This window comes from Macaca thibetana, chromosome 2 (assembly GCF_024542745.1).
Source record: "Macaca thibetana thibetana isolate TM-01 chromosome 2, ASM2454274v1, whole genome shotgun sequence".
In the NCBI taxonomy this organism is placed as follows: Eukaryota; Metazoa; Chordata; class Mammalia; order Primates; family Cercopithecidae; genus Macaca; species Macaca thibetana.
In genome coordinates, this window is record NC_065579.1 from 166,582,866 (window position 1) to 166,601,464 (window position 18,599).

General features: G+C 38.6%; 1 protein-coding gene and 1 long non-coding RNA gene across 17 annotated transcripts in view; one reads left to right on the top strand and one right to left on the bottom strand.

Annotated features, from left to right (window-relative positions):
• Positions 1 to 1,593: 1,593 nt before the first annotated feature.
• Positions 1,594 to 18,599, bottom strand: part of BBX (BBX high mobility group box domain containing) — a 273,907-nt gene continuing 256,901 nt past the window's right edge. For 14 of the 16 annotated variants that reach the window (XM_050781993.1, XM_050781979.1, XM_050781987.1 and 11 more), the window contains 3 exons: positions 14,455 to 14,652; positions 11,894 to 12,080; positions 1,594 to 7,457 (listed from right to left, as the gene is read on the bottom strand). In XM_050781993.1, the coding sequence (XP_050637950.1) occupies positions 7,370 to 7,457; positions 11,894 to 12,080; positions 14,455 to 14,652 (473 nt within the window). In that variant the 3' untranslated portion in view covers positions 1,594 to 7,369. The remainder of the gene's footprint in view (positions 7,458 to 11,893; positions 12,081 to 14,454; positions 14,653 to 18,599) is intronic. The other 2 variants (XM_050781996.1, XM_050781992.1) reach the window with 1 other exon arrangement.
• On the top strand, positions 9,898 to 17,354 carry LOC126949281 (uncharacterized). Its single transcript, XR_007723651.1, has 3 exons — positions 9,898 to 10,052; positions 14,341 to 14,503; positions 17,323 to 17,354. It is a non-coding gene; the product is annotated as an uncharacterized LOC126949281 (long non-coding RNA).

Below are 18,599 nucleotides of genomic sequence, written 5' to 3' on the forward strand. Positions count from 1 at the left end.
CTTCTAATTCCAGATGACTTTCACTTCAGCACTTCTGTAATCTGGGTTCATGGGTTCCTTTATGCTTTAGACAACATTTTTGGAGTCATGAGGAGAAAATATTTAAAAAATTAAAATCTGTGCGTACCAAAAAATTCACTTTTAAAGGCTTCTCTGATAATTTTCTCGGATGAAATATTTCTGGAATATGCCTATCTTCTGGGGTAGGTAAAAGGGAAAAAACAGAGGTGGAGGAAAAAACAGACACAGATAAAGGAAGGTGGGAAAATGTTATTTGTTGAAGCTAGATTATGTGCATATGGAGTTCAAAATACCTCTCTACTTTTGCATATACTGTATTTGAAAATTCCTATAATTTCAAAAAGGTAAAAAGGTTATAAACTATGATCCATAATTTTATCTTTAGTATAAATCCTTTTAAAATATGTATGAAATGGAGTCAGTATTATTAATTCTAGCTGTTGATTAGAACCACTTTGTTTTTCCTTGCAATAGGTTTTATGTTCTATTCAAAAGGATGGGTGCAATTGTGTAATACACATAGGACCATAAAACTACACTTATGTATATCCTGTCACTTTTTTTCCCAAGCGAATTTTACTCTTTGGTATGGTCCCCATGTTCCCTGTCTCTCTCTCTCTCTCTCACACACACACACACACCCCTTATTCTCAGCAATGGAAAGGAGGTGTGCTAGAGTATCTCGTATAATTCAATAGACAGGCTAATTTTATAGAAAAATCTTACATAGTGCTACATATAAGTTATGAGTTAATGGGTGCAAATTTTTACCTATTTTGAGTTTTCCATACCATCAAATCTCCTGAAACAGCTTATCTCTACAGCATCAAAGTTTATCTTGAATAGTTATACTCATCATATCTTTTGAATGTACTTAAAAAATGCTTAGAGTTGGAATTAAAATAATACAATCACTAATTACCATTTAATGGGCATTTATGCTACAGGCCCTATGACAGTATTTTCATATATACTGTCTTTCCTTCCCCACAGCAATGGTATGAGGAGGTATCATCACTATCAATACATCTGAATCAGGGAGGTTAAAAAAAACCCAATGGCAATGGGTAGAAGAACTGTCTGAATGCAAAGCCTATTTGTTGATAATTATACTGTGTGCATGCATGCGTATTGTTTCCAAAGGATTAAAAAAAAAACTTAGAAACACTGTATTCAGCAAATCTGAGGTGTGAGTTTATATTTAGGTAACACTCTTAATGAAATCGCTTCCACAGTTTTGTCCTAGCTGAGGGAAAGATGGTGTGTTCTGATCACTTGTCCCAGGAGGGCACCCCAGAAGCGTCCATCCCAAGTGGCGTATTGAAGCATATCCTCTTCTACTGGGCTGGTCACCACCCTACACTTTTGGAAAAACAACCCAGGCTGTCCAGGCAATGGCAAATCACAGGCAAACAGAGTTTAGGGGGACACATCATTCGATGTTCTAAAATAGTTGAAATATCTTACTTTTATTAATATTTTTCCTACTGTTTTTAGTGAAAATGGTACATTAAAAGGCACATACTCTATGGCCAGTAGTGTGAACATAAAGAAATATATTTGAATAATATCTTTAAAATATTTCAAAGTTTTATTAAATATTTTTATTCAGTTTTAAGATCACAGTTAAAGTACTTTAGCATGTTATACACATGACTTACATGTGCAATTTTTAGAAATATCAAATTAGGTATAAGATTTTGAAGAAAGAAATTATATAAATGTGTATATTGACTTTTACTACACATACATCTAAGAAAGCAATAATTCTGTTGTACCATTAAGTGGAAATCATTTATTACATGGCATGTTTACACCAACTCTAAAGAGAACCAAGCCAATTTCTGAAAGCAAAAAAAAAAAAAAAAACAAAAAAAAAAAAAACCATATGAGCGATTCAGTCATGCTGAAACTGTCAACAGACTTTAGACCTGGTGGTCAAATGAAGCTGTGGTTAATTTATGACATGTGAGTAAGCAATTCAAACCTATGAGAAGAGTTTATAATCTGGTATGTGGAGTCTCAGGTGATTTTCTTCTTTTTCTGACAAATTCCTGAGAGCAAGAGACTTGTTTAGTGCTAATGAAATGGAAAAAACATTGCTGAGCCAGTTGCTGAGCTCCAGATGGCAAACCTTCCCTACCCCCCGTTCCACGGCTCTTAGAGCTGAGGCACTCATGTGAGGAGTCAGGGGACGTGAGCCCACCCATCTGGGGGGCCACAGAGCAAAATCAGTGTTAATGCATGAACATGCATGTCTCTATGATTTAGGTTAGCGCTTGTGAGGTAAGATTTGCATTGTGGGTGGAAGAGTTTTGAGGCATTGAATTAGATCCTTGTTACTCAGTAACCAGCTCTGGCCCAAGTTATCAGGAAATCTTTGGAGGGAGTAGTAATGTTTACAATAACCAGTTCTGTGCATAAAAATCGATTTAAGGGCATGATCAGTTTTGACCGCTGACTGCAAAAAGAAAACAGCGGCCACAGAATTTTCAACCACAAGGTTTCCTCTCTCAGTTTAACAGTATAAATCATACCACCATAGATCAAATTTGGCCAGAAGAGGAACCTCTGTTTTTTGTTTTTTAAAAAAGATGCACATTTATATATTTGAAGGAAAGGGTAGCACATACAGATGAGGATTATGAGGAAGTCAAATACATTTGTCTTTTTATTCATGCTTGTTGTTTCTTTGTTCTGAAATATAAGGAAGATAAGGTCCTCAGTGAAATGAACAAAGTTGTTTAATATAGAGTATAATAAACTTAGCTATCACTTCCAAACGAAAGTAAAGCAGTCCATCAAACCCTGAATACTTCGCCAGACACATCTGGTAAGATGAACTGAACAACAGCTTCTTTTCAAATTGTAAGTATGCTGTTAGTCAATCTAAATCAGATAATTTTTAAAAATCCAAAACTCAAAACAAAATCCAAATCTAGTTCTTTGGGAATGCTTGTATAAACAAAAGCAACATCTAATTAACAATTAGTATACTTTTTATAAGGTGCAAAATAAGGAGCTATTTGGGAAAGCTAAGTTTTAATTTCTACCTAGCAGTCACTCTGAATACTTTATAGGTCAAATGTAACAATAGCATTTGCTTCTACTGCCCATTTTCAGCAATACATTGTTCTCTCTGGAGGAGGCGGTTTGTGAAGTCAAAACACTGCAGTGGAAAATAGTGGCACTGAAGGTAGAAGCAAAAAAGGACAAACTTTTGAAACAGGACTTACTGAAATGAACTTTTAAAGCCGAGGTAGCCCATTAGGATTGGCCTTACATGAGGGCTCTGTGGAGCAGTGCAATCGAAGGTGAATCTCCTCAACAGCATCACACCCCGCGACATCCCCTTTACAAATGATGGATCCAGGCCTCCCGCAATTTCCTTCCTTTTCCCAGACGAAGTGGTGGTGCTTCTCCTTTGCTGTGTGGAATGCCATCCTCCAGCCTCCAGCTGCTCATCTTCAGAACACTTACAATTCATACAGTAGTTTTAGCAGGCAGCATGGTCCCACTGCTTCACATTAATGTCAAATGCCAAACTTGGAACAGAGCTTTTTGGTATTTCCCCTCCCCTCCCCACCTTATAAACAAAACATGGCATTCAGTTTTCAGCTTACTCCTGTTCTGTAGCAATGTGTAATTAGCTTGAGACTTTACATAGGTGCAAACATTTCCATACATTGAGCCAAAGACTGCAGAGTGCAAACAAAATTTTATCTGACTTACAGTAGCATCTGACTTAATAAGAAAACAAAAGGATTTGAACACCTTGGATTCTAAATAACCAGACCAGTTCAGATGCTCCTTTTTGTTCATAGTGTTCCATCATTTTGTTTCTCCAGCAATTTTAGTGGCAGGAAGTATAATCACACTGCTAACGTTGGAATTATTTTAACACGCTTTGGGACACGGCATCGGGAGAAAGCTTGTCTGACAGAATTAAATAAATACATTTCTGATATTTGTGGGGAAAATGACTATCGGAATTACAACAGTAGAATTTATCTTTTAAAAGGGGTTTTAATGAATTAAGTTTTGATCTAAAATCTGGGAACTAACCTAATTTGGGGACAAGAACCTGTATTTCCAATGTGGCTGTGGGACATTTCTCTTTTTCCTGATCTCATATACAGTACCCAAACAAATAAAAACTTTAAGGATGTCTTACAGTATTTTTTCTTTCACTCAGCTTCTTAGAGCTGCAGCTTCAGTTACTATAATATACTCTACACACTTCAAAATTACATAGGAAATACCCAGAATAACTAAATAAATAAAAGGCTAAAGAAAACTGGAACAGTACTGCGTCTCCATCTGAGACGAAATCTTCTACTTCCAGCATCGCAGAGAAGGGCTAGGACAATTTTTTTTTTTTCCAAAAGATTTATATACAGGCTTGAATCCAGCAATTAAGGTTAAAAGCATAAATATTGATAATTTCAACTAAATTCAGAATGGTTTCAGAAAGATATGATACAACAATTTAGAATAAAACAAAGCAGAAGAGCATCATATTTTGGTTTGCTTGAGATATATATAAGGTGCAACAACTTCTTCTCTTGAGGATGCTGTGGGACAAATGTTAGTGTAGATGGTATCTGCTGGCAGATTAAAGTACACACTATAGCAATATGATTTTCCAAAATAAAAAAGAACGAGAGAAATGAAATGAAAATGATAACGAGGGGTGGGGAGGAGAGCACTACATATTGGTCTGAAATATTTGTGCTAACAAATGTTGTTACCAGAAAATAACAACACTCCTCTCCAGCAGATTCAGGGCACAAGAAGCACAATTACTGAAATCAAGACTTTACTCAGAGAATCGACAAGGTGAGTCTAAGGAACTATAAAGCTTTGCAGGATTTCTGCTACTCTCGGTGCCTAACCGCTTAAAAATTAAGCATTTCTACAAAAAGGTTTGTTTTAAAGTATCTGAAAACAGTCATCTCCAGTAAGTTGCCCTCCCACCCCCAACCCTGCCTAAGGGAAAAGCCACTGAGGTTTAGGAAAAGCAGATCAAGTAAGATATTAATCACATAGAAAAAAGTAATCTTTTGTTTTGCTTTTTTTTTTTAAAAAAAGGTCCCATGAATATACAGCAGTCTCTTAAGGAACTCTAGTGAAATGTAATTGGAGGACTGAAGGAGGGTGCTCTGGCAAAAATAGATCTATTCTAACGTGTTCTATAGAATAACAAGTACCATTGTCAAGGTGCATGTTCTGCACCATACAATTTTTGTTGTTGGTTTTTTGTTTTGGATTTTAGCTAATTATAATCTTCAAATCACTGCTAGCGAGTGGTCCAAAACTCCAACAGCCACCAACATCGGGACCCGGCAATTTCCAACATTCACTTTTTGTTTTGAAATTTAGAAAATATTAATAAAACAGCATCATAGTAAAAATATTATGCTAAAGTCTGGAACTGCTCACTTGATTTATTCCTATATGAATGTGGTTAAGCTGTAACTTCTGATTAACCTTTTACTAATTCCTTCTTCCTCCATCCCCACCAGGAATATGCATTTTTGAGTAATCATTCCGATGCTTTGCTACCCTCTTTACCTGCTTTGGAAAAAAAAAAGACGAAAAACCTCTATATTTTTTTCAATCCTGTTAGTATGTTGTACATATTTTCCAGCACCGGAACTGAAGTAATATCTACAACCATGAGAAGCTAAGCCTAGTATGAATAGAGTCATTTTTTGTATGGCTATTAAGTCAAATTACAATTAGAAAAAAAATCATTACAATTCAGTCAAGTATAAATAAGAAAGCTAGATAAAACCATGTAAACTGTCACCATTTAGAGATCTAATTCAAAAGCTTCAAACTCGAACTAGCACTGTCAAAATTCCGCCAGTTTGAAAACCATTAAAAATTATTGCTGGAATCCAATAATTAAAATTTGGTAGTTTGTGCTGTGACGCAAGAGTGGGGAAATACTTTGTGCTATAGAACAAATACCCTGTAAAATCTGTAGCCTCAGACTAATTTTGATTTATCACTTTGCATCTGTTGCTAGGAAACAAGACACTGTGAACATCAGGTGGTTAAGTCAATATGTTGAATGTTCTAAGCCAGTTAATCCACTTGGCGCTGGCGTATGTATCGTTGGTTTTATGTTCAAAAGCAACAAAACACAAAAAGGAAACAGAGACTTGCAGGTGGATCTATGACTGAGAGTCCCACTCTGGTCAGGCATACCTCCCTCATCATTGACTCAATACCTCCTAAACACCACAAACTCAAAATGGCTCTAAAAACCTGCAGTGCCAATTAGGCTGTGCATAGCAATTGCAACCCGTCCAGTCAATCTGTGATGGATGTAAAAGGTCTGTAGTTCCAAGTCCACATGAAGTAAGTGTCTTCAATGTGTTTAGAATAGTGAAGTAATACTAAGGTCACTTCTGAATAATATTTTTGTCTTTTTTTTTTTGTTTGTATGAACAATCCATTGGTCACCTAGACCCCTGTGTAAAAATAAAAGAATCCTCAAGGCATGAAAACATCAGTAATCTGTAATCTGCAGGACTCTTCCCCTGTCTGGGAAAATATTTGCCACAATTTGCCTCAAGCAAATTCTTCTTGGTCACTCAAGGCTAAGAAAAAAATTCAGATAGTAAGAGTTGTAATTTTCTCTCTCTCTCTCTCTCTCTCTTTTTTTTTTTTTTTTTTGCCAGCAAACTACCATTCTGGTGGCAAATATAAAAGTGCAGAATATATGGACCACGAGGCCGAGCATACACCACTAACAATGGTACATCTGCCTGCCCAGGCTGCTTGGGAGTCTCTGGAACAGGCTTTTTAATATTTATTCTACAATATAAATGTAGGTATAACCTATTATATAAACCATCTTAGAACTTAAATCTCCATGTACAAAAAAGACTAAGAATATCTAATAATAACTAGTGCAGTGCGTCAGTTTTTGTTTTTTTGTTTTGTTTTGTTTTGAAAGAATAACTAGGTAATATATGAAACTAGTTTCACACTCTCTGGTTGGTAAAAGAGATGCTGGATGAGCTACAGTAAAGGCAGCCTTTTACCAAGTTACCACCTATTACCGTCAAAAGCCTTCAATAGAAAGCAAAGCTCCAGGACCATTCTGTTTCTGCTCAATATCAGACAGATAACCTTACCCTCAAATATTCTGGGTTATGAGAGAACAAAGTGGCCCAGGATGCTAACTTCTGCTTCAAGTGAATCTGGGCCGTGTGGGGCAACAAGCACTTGTTTGCAGTCTATATTTTCCACCACTTGGACTCACTAGCATCCCTCGGTAAAGACAAGGCTAGGATAGTAGGTAAAGCACAATGTTTTACAATGAAAGTGCGCTTCACTGGTCAGCGCAGGAAATAAGTACAGGAGCCTGTGGCATTTCTTTTGGCTGTCCATCATGGGTGAGCGGAGTTGACCTCTGACCTCTGTAAAATAAAAGGAAGAAAACAGTCACTTATTCAGCATATGTTATTAGAGACAGGAGAGGATGATGAATAACAGATATGTTCCAATATCTTGTTTAACAGTTACTGCTGTTACTTACGTCATTTGATGAAAACTGTTTTTGCTTTAGAGTTTTTCTTTTCTGTCCCTTTCCTTATTTTTTTTCCCCTTCCTCCTTCCCATTCTGTCTCCCTTCCCAAGATTTCATATCTGAATTCCCCTCATACAACTCAACAGCATATCCTCTGACCTCAAACAACTAACCACTTCCATTTGGAAGAGATGAAATTTTAAGTACCAACTAACCACTTCCATTTGGAAGAGATGAAATTTAAAAACAGATTTGGGGCAACTCTTTAAGAAGTGGGAAAATTTCAATCAAGGACTGGGGTTCTGGGACAATAACTTCCCTGTTGATCCATTGATATTAAAAATGACACATTCCTTTTCTTGACTTGCCTGAAGGGAAAGTTCTCCTATAGTAATTTGTAACCTTCAGGTAATATAGTGATAATAAAAGCAATGAGTCTGGAAGAGAAGCAGAGATGGACTGTGACTCAAAAAAAAAAAATTAATGAAGAAACAATAAACAATAAAACTCTCTGAACTCACATGCACATGGACAGAGAGTGTTTAGAGGAAGAAAACAAGTACTGATGCTGGATTTTAGATTTTAACAAAATCTACCCTAGTTGGGCCAAAATCAACACACATGGAGGGAGAACTCCAGACAGGACTAGAAAATTCATGGAAATTTCCATCATTTGGATAGAACCTAGGCCAAACATAGCTGATTTTTCATTCAGCTTTTGTATAATTAGTAGTAAAAATACAATTTACTTCATGGTTATGAGAAAACTATCCAAAATTCTTGGTAATTTCTACAGAGCTTCTCATTCTAAAAAGAGAGGACTGGGCACTTCCTTGACATTTTCCAACAGGCCTACCAATCCTAGAAAATGCACACTCGCTGCTCTGCAACCTACAATGGTCTGTAGTGCATAACACTGCACTGAAAATATGTGATGTATCAGCAATGTTTTCATTGGGTTGACCTTTCAATATCGTATCTTCTTCAGAGTACACAGAACAAAAGGAGCTATTTCAAGATTTAGCTTATGCCTGCTCTATAACTACACTCAAGTTTCTCTTGATGCACAAAAAAGAAAAATAATGTAGACAAATGACAACATTTGGGGGTTTCAGAATGAAATGATCACTTAATAGCCCAAGATATTTAGGATTTTAGAAAAGCAAAACATTTTAGAATCAAACCTCTGGATTAAGCTATTCACATGTGGATGTTATAGATACCACCTGTTCAATATGTTCACCTCTTTGTTCAAGAAAGATGAAATTAAAATGCTACTTTTTACTTTTAAGATATTAAAAGATCCAAAAGAATTTTAATAAGTATTAAAAAAGGAAAAGAAACAAAAGTAAAAGACGAAAAGTGCAATGTAAAAAAAGATGGCAAGAAAGAGAGAGAAATTGGGGTGAAAGCCCAGCTAAATCAATGGAAAAAGGAAAGAAGTCAGAATCACAGTGGGAGAGCACGACGTGCTGCAACTGATGATTCTAGCTCCCAGAGGAAGGGTCAGGTGAGATTCTTCATGATTTTCTCTGACATGACTGACGCTTTCCTTTGGCAGTACGTGAGATATGGAGTTCAAATCTTGACTTGGGCACAAATTGGCTGTGTGCTCTTGGCAAGTTAATTAACAGTCATTAAAATGGGAATAAAAAGGCCCACTTGGGAGGGCTAATTTAACTTCTAGTAAATAAACTGGTCTCTTCACAAAGGTTTGCTACAATTCTCTATTTTGTGCATTTTGTAAAACTGTCTAAGTTAGGTTTCTGAACCTAATGTTAGATTTTTTCATGGCATGAGTGCAGGTAATATATTTCCACCCCTAACTCCAACCGGCCACCCTTTAAACTATGAACCCAGTTAATGCTGAAGTAATGCTTAATTCATTGGTATGCAACCCAGGTTCAATTACAGTAAGCCTACAGGTAGAAGCCTGGGGGTAGATCTGCTTTAACAGGTAAGGGCTCAAGTTACAGCTAAGACTCTCCAGGGTGATCTGTCCTTCTAGCTATTAAGAACACTAACCATTTATTAGGTTGATGGTAAAATTCTAGTAATCATTACCATTCTTTCTAATGGAAGGTTAAAAAAAAAAGAAAGAACCTTTACTCACATTATTTTTCTATACCTGCTATCTAACTTAGGCAGTCATACTTCAGAGACTATCTCATTTATTCATTCACCCACTCATGTGTTCACTTATCAATTGCTGTAACAGGAACTCAGCAAGCTGGTAACACAGAGAATAAAACCACTGTTTTGCTTTCAAAACATACTGAAAGTAGACAGAAGCATTGACAAATCAATACATCCCAATGTGGTCTGAGAGAAGCGTGAGTACAGCACGCAGGAACAACAAGAAGCACACAGCCTAGGGCATCAGGAGGACTGAGAGAAGAGGACCGGGGACTAGGGTGGGGAGGAGGAGAGCAGTTGACCTGATCAGAGGATGTACAAGGCAAGAGCTTGGCGTATCTGGAAAGGGGTAAGTGATTCCACATAACTGCAGGGTAGAGAGTGTGGAGGGCGGGGACAATGAGATTGGAAGGGTTTGCTGTGGCTTTCTGCTAATGCAAATTGGGAAACATGGAGGGCTGGTTAACAGAGCAATGGTGTGACCATGCTTAGAATGCAGGCAGCAGCCAAGATGCTTATGTGGTAGCCTTTCCTACCCCTGAATTATTATCCCCCACTCCATTCTTAAAGATTCCCTCTTATTTCCACAATTCACAGAGACACTTAATAACATTCAGGCAGATATTTTAAGTTCTCACTGAATGTGTATGTGTTTGTCCTCTACTTTTTTTTTTTTTTTTTGAGACAGGTGTTTTGTTCTTTTTGCCCAGGCTGGAGTACAATGGCGTGATCTCGGCTCACCACAACCTCTGCCTCCCAGGTTCAAGCAATTCTGCCTCAGCCTCCCGAGTAGCTGGGATTACAGGCATGCACCACCACGCCTGGCTAATTGTTTTATATTTTTAGTAGATACGGGGTTTCTCCATGTTGGTCAGGCTGGTCTTGAACTCCTGACCTCAGGTGATCCGCCCGCCTCGGCCTCCCAAAGTGCTGGAATTTACAGGCGTGAGCCACCAAGCCTGGCCTGTCCTCTATTCTTGACTGTACAACTCCACGAGTAGAGTAGTATCTGTGCATTGTCTCCCTCAGAGACCTTAGTGAATTTTAACAATGTCTGTCAGCATTCACTTGCTATTAGGAACTTGCAGTGTACACATAAAAAGGAATTTGACTTCTTGGAAATATCTAGAGACTATTTGCGAGGAAGTACTCAAACTGTAATATGACAGATAAATAGCAAGAAGCAAACTAAGCTCACGTCAGGGACTCCAGGTTTATCTGGATGTGAAAAAGGAGCATGGGTCCTATAGCTGGCTACACCAGCTGCACTGGGTTGTGAGCTCTTTTGTACTGAAGACTGAAAGTCTAAGAAAGCAGCTCATCCATGGGTAATCCACTTTGAATAGGAATATAAAATACCTGAATTTACAATAGGCTTTTTTGCCTTCCCAAAGGATCCATTAAGTAGCAGAATACCCAATTATACACTTAGAACTTAATATACTTTCTGTGGGGCTTCGCTGAGTTCAAAAGGTTTTCACATCTATGATCTCGTCTGATGCTTACAACTTCGTAATTCTTTGGGGATATCATTATGCTCAATGTAAAGTGAGAAACTAAAGTCCAGAGAAAAAAGTTACTTTGTAGGAAATCACAGAAGAGTTGAAGCAAAATCCAGGCCTCTGGCTGCATGAGTCAGATCCCAAGATGCTCTTTCCCCTGAACTGCACTGTCTTCTGATGGCTGGTGATGGCACCAACACCATCACCAATAAGGGGCGTTCCACACACCAGCACTGGGATGCTAGAGTTACCCCACATAGCATCTCTATGAAATGTGTGCCACCTGCCCCTGCTTTTTTAGAGGAAAAAACCAAGTGTAGAGAGGTTAATAATCTTGGTCAAGATCTTTTGGTTTGCAGGTGATGGAGCTAGGACTCAAACCTCAGTCTGCAATGAGACTCCAAAGCTCACTGGTCAGATAATACTGCTTCCCTGCTCCCAGGCTTTTTATGGAAATGAAGTTTAGCCACAGGATAACATATTCAAAATAAAATACTTGGCAGACTCTCTTCCCTGGTATTTTCCCACACTGCTAATTAGCATATATACTTTGGTAATACCTCATATAACCAATAGTGCTCTTGAACCAAGTTTGAACTCCAATGCCCTGTAAAAAACGTCACAAACCACATCAAAGAGGTTGATCTGGTTTCCATGTTGCTTTCTCCTTCCATGTTCCATGACTAACCTGTGCACGTTTTCCATGGCTGCCACTTCAGCCAGTGCAGCGAGGCTAAAGAACGCAGACACAGCAGGCATTTCTGGAGTACTGCTCCGCGTCTCCTCGACCTCGGTGTTGTGTGAGGATTCGTCATTGCAGTCTGTCTCGGTTGCTTTAGGGAGACTCCTCTGCAGTTGTTCCTTTGGTTTGTCATCTGTAACAAAACAGAAATTCATCATGAGAGGATCACTCTGTTCTCTCCAGAGAAGAGACACAGAAAACGCCATGCCGGTCAACGTGAAAAGAGCTAACGTTCCCTACTGTTCACTTTTGCTATCCATCGAATATTAAGGCTTTTACAGAATCTCTTCTCCTCGGTAACAAAGCTCTTTTATTAAGCTCAATTGCAACTATGGACGGCACTGTGCCCTGAGGCTGAGCTGAAGAGAAGCTGTGTTTTATCGGAGGTCAAAGAATGGGTCAGCCTTGGAGTGAGAAGGAAAAATGAGCCTCGGCTAAAATAAAACCCAAGGGACTTCTGTAGAGGGGCCTGTAGATGCTGTAAAAGAGCCCTTAAAAACCCAACTGACTAAACATTTCTCATGAAGCTGTAGCATGCCCTACTATGGCAACCTGGACATTGGGTATGCTGTGATACCAACACTTAGGATGGCCTATACATCACATTAATCAGTTCTAATGAGAGCCCAAGTTGTTATTTTGCTTAAAGATCTACCGGAGAGAAGACAAAACCCTCTGGTATGTACAAAGAAGTGGATGAAATGCTGTGCAAGGATGCCTGCTACAAATGAGTATACTCTCTTTATTATGTAGCCATTATAGAGAAGGGAAATTTTTATCATAGTTTAAAAAAATTGTAAATATAGAAAATGACCGATAAAAGCTTTAAATATCATCTATTAGGACACAAAAGTGGTATGATACTTTTTTATGTAAACAGGAGTGTTTCTCATCTTTTTTCACTCCTCCTCCAAGTGAAACAAATGAGGATATAACAATCTACAAAATGAAAGTCACAAAACAGAACTCAGATTGGACAGAAAAGGAGGGAGGGGCCTGCTGGGCTAAACATCAGGACATCTAGGTTTTAGTCCTCATTCTACTTCTATTGTATTGAATGTACTCAAACAAAAACTTCCACCTCTTTGATTTTTTTCTCTTATATGACAGGGCAAAATCAGGGCCTTTAATCTACTCTGTTTCTAACAATCTATATATTCAAAACACACAAAAAGGTGCACAGAATTCATGAACTGTCCTCTAACTAGGCAAACAGTTCACCTCTATTAACACCTAGATTAACCCAAATCACATAAAATAAAACTGTGGAAGTACTGAGAGGCAGAAAGGCAAAGGCCACTAGTACCTAGCTGGTATAGCACTCCAAGATTTTGGGGCTGGGGGGCGTCTCAGTATCATTCACTGGCCACACCCCTTACCTTGGGCTCCTCAGGTCATGTCATTCTACTGCCAAAGATGCTACCAGGAACAGCAAACAGACCACAGGCCATGATTGAGAATGGAGAAATTCACCAGTTGGTTGAATTAAATCAGAAAACTCAAGAAATCCAGAAGCATTCTCAGGCTCCCTGCATGGTCTGAACCAGTTATACAGGAAGTGGATGTTGGATGCATCTTAAACTTAATCTACTGGTTTGAATGCCTGGTAATCCGGCTTGTAGTGACCCGAATAGCAGATCATGGTGGAATACTGATTCATTTAGTATCTTTAGAAGTCCAGGATCTCCTGGAATTAAGACTGCTTTGTGCACATTGAGAAAGATAAAGGGAAGATGACAGTCCTAAAAACTATCTATCTTTTCTAGGAATTCAGATATGCTCTTGGAAAACTAGCTATGATTTTAAACATGGAATAAAACATGTTTGGAGGTCTGTAGAAAGGTGCAGAATAGACTCATTTTTCAGCAGGAACCACAGTTGCTTACAGTCATTTGCTGACATGGTGGTCACCTGCTTGCTCTAGTTATCTCTGTCTAAAGCAAGCTTGTCCAACCCATGGCCTGAAGGCTGCATGTGGCCTGGGACAGCTTTGAATGCAGCCCAACACAAATTTGTAAACTTTCTTAAAACATTCTGAGATTTTTTCGCTTTTTTTTTGTTGTTGTTGTTGTTTTGAGACAGAGTCTCACTCTGTCACCCAGGCTGGAGTGCAGTGGTGCGAACTCAGCTCACTGTAACCTCCAACCACAGGTTCACACCATTATCCTGCCTCAGCCTCCCGAGTAGCTGGGACTACAGGTTCACGTCACCACGCCCAGCTAATTTTTTGTATTTTTAGTAGAGATGGGATTTCACTGTGTTAGCCAGGATGGTCTCGATCTCCTGACCTCGTGATCCACCCACCTCGACCTCCCAAAGTGTTGGGATTACAGGCGTGAGCCATCGCGCTTGACCTGTTCTTTTTTGTTTTGTTTGTTTGTTTGTTTGTTTAGCTCATTGGCTATTGTTAGTGTATTTTATTTGTGGCCCAAGACAATTCTTCTTCCAATGTGGCCCAGGGAAGCCAAAAAATTGGATGCCTCTGGTCTAAAGCTCTCTCTTCTTACCCAAAGTACCTCCTGCTGGTGATACCCGGCCATCTGCTGTCCTGACAAGGTGTGTAATCTTGGTTTTCCTTGCTTTTCTCTTTTGGCTGCCCACCAAAGGTTCTTGCATTGTTGTTGGCTCTGGAGTGTTGAAAATGGATGGGATATTTTTAACCTTATGAACAGGCTCCGTGGTGTTTCTGTCTTCTGAAAATATGGCTGAAATAGGAAATACCATGCATAGTTATGCACAAAAACAGAAGGCACCAACATTGCTCTTAGAAGGAAACATGTCTAAATTTCTGACCCATCTGAATGGAGAATTTACACTCAGAGTTTTCAAAGTACTGATGGAAAAAACGAAATAAGACATTGCCCGTAACTTGTTTACTACCAATTGATATTTGTTTGATAAATTAAATGCAGTGAATTAAGATACCCACTCTTTTTTACATTTTCTAAGTCTTTGGATGTTGCACATTGGTGGGGACGATAATTTAGGTAAATCTGAGTAAATTATGTCCTCACAGACCCCAAGTCCTAGCTGTGATCAGGGTCCCTATCTGAGAGATCCTTTTGGCCAGTTGGCCTGGAGAGGCTGGTAAAAGAAATTTCTTTCTTCAGAGGACAGTAAAATTAAATATGTACTTCTTAAATTTATGTTTTTGGTTGGAACATTTGCTTCCAAGCACCAGGCTGAATTGATCAGAAAAGAAACTGAGGCCTTTGTTTCATGTAGATTGACTGTGCAGTAAGGACAGGACAAATATTGTTGAAGCCAGCATGCCAAGGAAAGAAACTCTCTTTCATTCACTGAATTCTAAAACAAGGAATACACTTAGTGAGATAATTTAATGAAGTCCCACATGTCATCCTGGCTTGTGGAGGGGCTAGTTTTAGGTATCCTAATTGTATCCCCAGTAAATCATTTGACAGCACACTCCTATATTTTGAGTCACTCTGTCAAGAGCAAGGAAGACACCTGTACCACAGACTTCCCCTGGTTTACATAGATTGGGGATGCTTGTGTCTTTTCTTACATATTCATGTTCTTTGCAGTTCGCCCCCTCCTGACCTTAACTTAAAAGTAAGAAAAGATGTGTAGCTGTCAGTTTAGTAAGTGTTTAGGGGTATAATATAGTTGAGTTTTATGATTGGGACTTTAAAGAAATTCTAGTGACCCAAGGGCTTTTAAGCAGGGAAAAGAAGCACTTTCATAATTTTTAACTATCCAATTTCTTAGGATAGACATAGAAGTCATTTTTGACAAAGAAAAGGAGAATGTGGGTCAGAACACTAATGTCAGACATGACCAGCCCTAAGCAAACTAAATCCAGAGGAGGCATATCTGAAGGTAGATACTGGCAATAAAGCCATATATATATATACACACACACACACATATATATGTGTGTGTGTATATATATATTTGGAAGATAAACTAAAATAAGAGGAAAAAAACTAGAGCAAGAATGACTCAGGGTGTGAAAAAATGAACTTGTTGGTATAAACACTTGTACAGCCCTCATTTAAAATGTTTAATCTAGGTGTTTAATGGATTTAGGTACATCCTCAAGAAAGAAGGCTATGAATTAATAAGATTTTTTTTTGTCCTGGAAATCATGGCACCTTGTCTTTAAAATATGTTTCAAAAGAAGGGCTGATTCCAGACTTCACATTCCTAAACAAGTGGGAAATAATTTCAATTACATCAAAAGAAAGTATGTAAAGCAGAAATCACACCATCATTTGTGGTTTGGCCTTACCTCAATATTGCATAACAGATGGCTGTGTGGAGACAGGCTTAAGATAACAGTTGTTTTAAAAAACTACTTGGCAATGCTCCCAAACACCTTTTCAAGTAAGTAATCAAAAGTCAGAAAAAATACTCCTTTTAGATTGCAGATCTATTCCTAGGTCAAACAGATCTACCTTGATGGTGGATTAATTTATTCAGTTATGATACTTAGTCTTAGAATATTTATACTTTGATATTTAGCTTAACATAGGCCAGTGGTGGTACATATTTTAAGATTTTTTTTTTTTTTAGTTTAAACTTCAATAAAAGTTTCCAGCAAAATAAAAAATAATTTGCTTAGAAACACTCCAAAGAAGTTGCACGATTCTATTTTAGCCTTAAAATTCAAAGCCTTCTTTAAGTATAAAGAAGCCCAAAATCTGAATTTACAATGAGCATTAAATAACATCTATTGCACATTCACAAGCTTCAAGATTTCTAATTTCTTATCCAGATCCATCAGCTGTCCCTTCTGATTACAGAAGGAGTCTTGTTCACCTCTCCAATAGAATCACTACATTGTGGATGGACATTCCAGAAAGAACATTAACCTCTTCCCTTTTCTACTTCCCCTTCCCAGGAAAGTACAGAACATGTAGAAATAAGGGTATATAGTGGGGTTCCAAAGATGGAAAGGTGCATCATATCTTACATCAGAACCGACTGCGGAAAGAACCAAGGAGGTAAACGAAAAGGCATGGATACCAGAAAAAGGCCAAGTCGGCTGGGAAAGATGACTTGCTTTTCACACAGAGACCATGGGGTAATGGAAGTAACAGTCACAGAGAGACCAGAATTCTACTCCTGACTTTTAAATTTACTAACTGCAGTCCGACCGACCATGAGCCTCTGTTTCTTCATTCAGAGATGGAGGTTGGACTATATTAGCTTTAAAGGAGCCATCTAGCCCTAAAATAATTTTGCTACATAGGTTACAATCAGAGATCTGGCCAGAGGCAACAACAAGAAGCCACCAGTCAGCTCCAGAGTCACAGGCTGGGAAACGGTACTCCCGTGACTAGCACTGTTCTTGTTTGTTTGGTGAGCCTTCAAATGGTTTCATTTCTACTTAATGGTTGTTCCTTTTCTAGTTTGTTCCAGATGAATTGGTAAAAACACAGTAAGAAGCGTAAGGCACAGCTGCAAAAGGGTTGATTGCAAATGGAGGTACATTTTCTGCCTAAAACCAGACTGCGACTAGGGAAAGCTCGGAAACCAGCAGGCAAAGAGTCTGGGGGCCCAAAGCAGGCCAGCAATACTCAAGTCCCAAGGGTCAGTATATTGGAGGAAAGTAAAGGAGTGAATCAGACTGCAGACCAAGTGGAAGAGGCGGAAAAAAAAAAAAAAAAGAGAGACTATGTCAGAAGTTCTCATAAGTTCCCAAGGGTTAACCCCAGCACATACTGTCTTGTTTGGTGGTTTAGACTGAGGACAGCCTTCAGGATCAGTCCTCAGGGAGACCCTTCCCCTAAGACAGAAGAATTAGGGAAGGCAGATGGGACTGTGTCCAAGAAGCAGTTTTCTGGAACGAAACAGTAGATCTGAGTCCAACGACACTGGCAAAGCAAACCAAAGCTTGGTGGTGAGGGACATGAGATGAAAACAGTTCCGACAGGGAAACAAGCACAAAAGCTGAGTACAAAGATAGCAAGCCAGTTCCCCCTGACAACCCCCAACCTAATGGAAATGTAAGAAAAGAAAGGCTTTGTGGCTCCAAAACAAATTAGTCATTTCTTTTCCGGCTTTTAATTGAGCACACAAAACTACCCGAGCACTTTAGAACAAGTCCACAGGGCTAGTTTTTATACCCAAAACAATAACCATAACACACTTGGTACGTATCATCTGAGAGTGATAATGCAAGCTCACTCCTGGAGCCACATCAGGAATGTAGCAATAAGAGATCATCTTGTTTTCCAAACTCTGATCCCAAAATGTGGAGTAGGTTTTCTGGGAAAGCAGCATTGCTCTTGTATTGTACCCCACGAGGCCACTAGAGTGCTCCAGAGTCATGAATTCACATTCCAACTGGGGTTTCAAACTTGCACTGAAATTATTATAGCCAGATCTGGAATCTAATTGCCTTTGGTAGGTCTCCCATGAGCTGAAACGGTAGTCAGATGCTGAATAGAACACAGGAAAAAGAAACGAATGAGCCTTATCCAACATCCTGGGAGACTTTGCTGAAGTTATATAGCAACTATTTCAAACTTAAGAAAAGAGATCGAGTTACACTGGGCACTGTGGATCGTGTGTGAAAATTTAACTATAAACCAGAATTTTCTTGCCTGTAATGAGATTTATACATTGCAAAGAAGCAAATTTTAACAGAGATTCTTAGTCCTAGGTTTTTTTTGCCCTTGTGAAA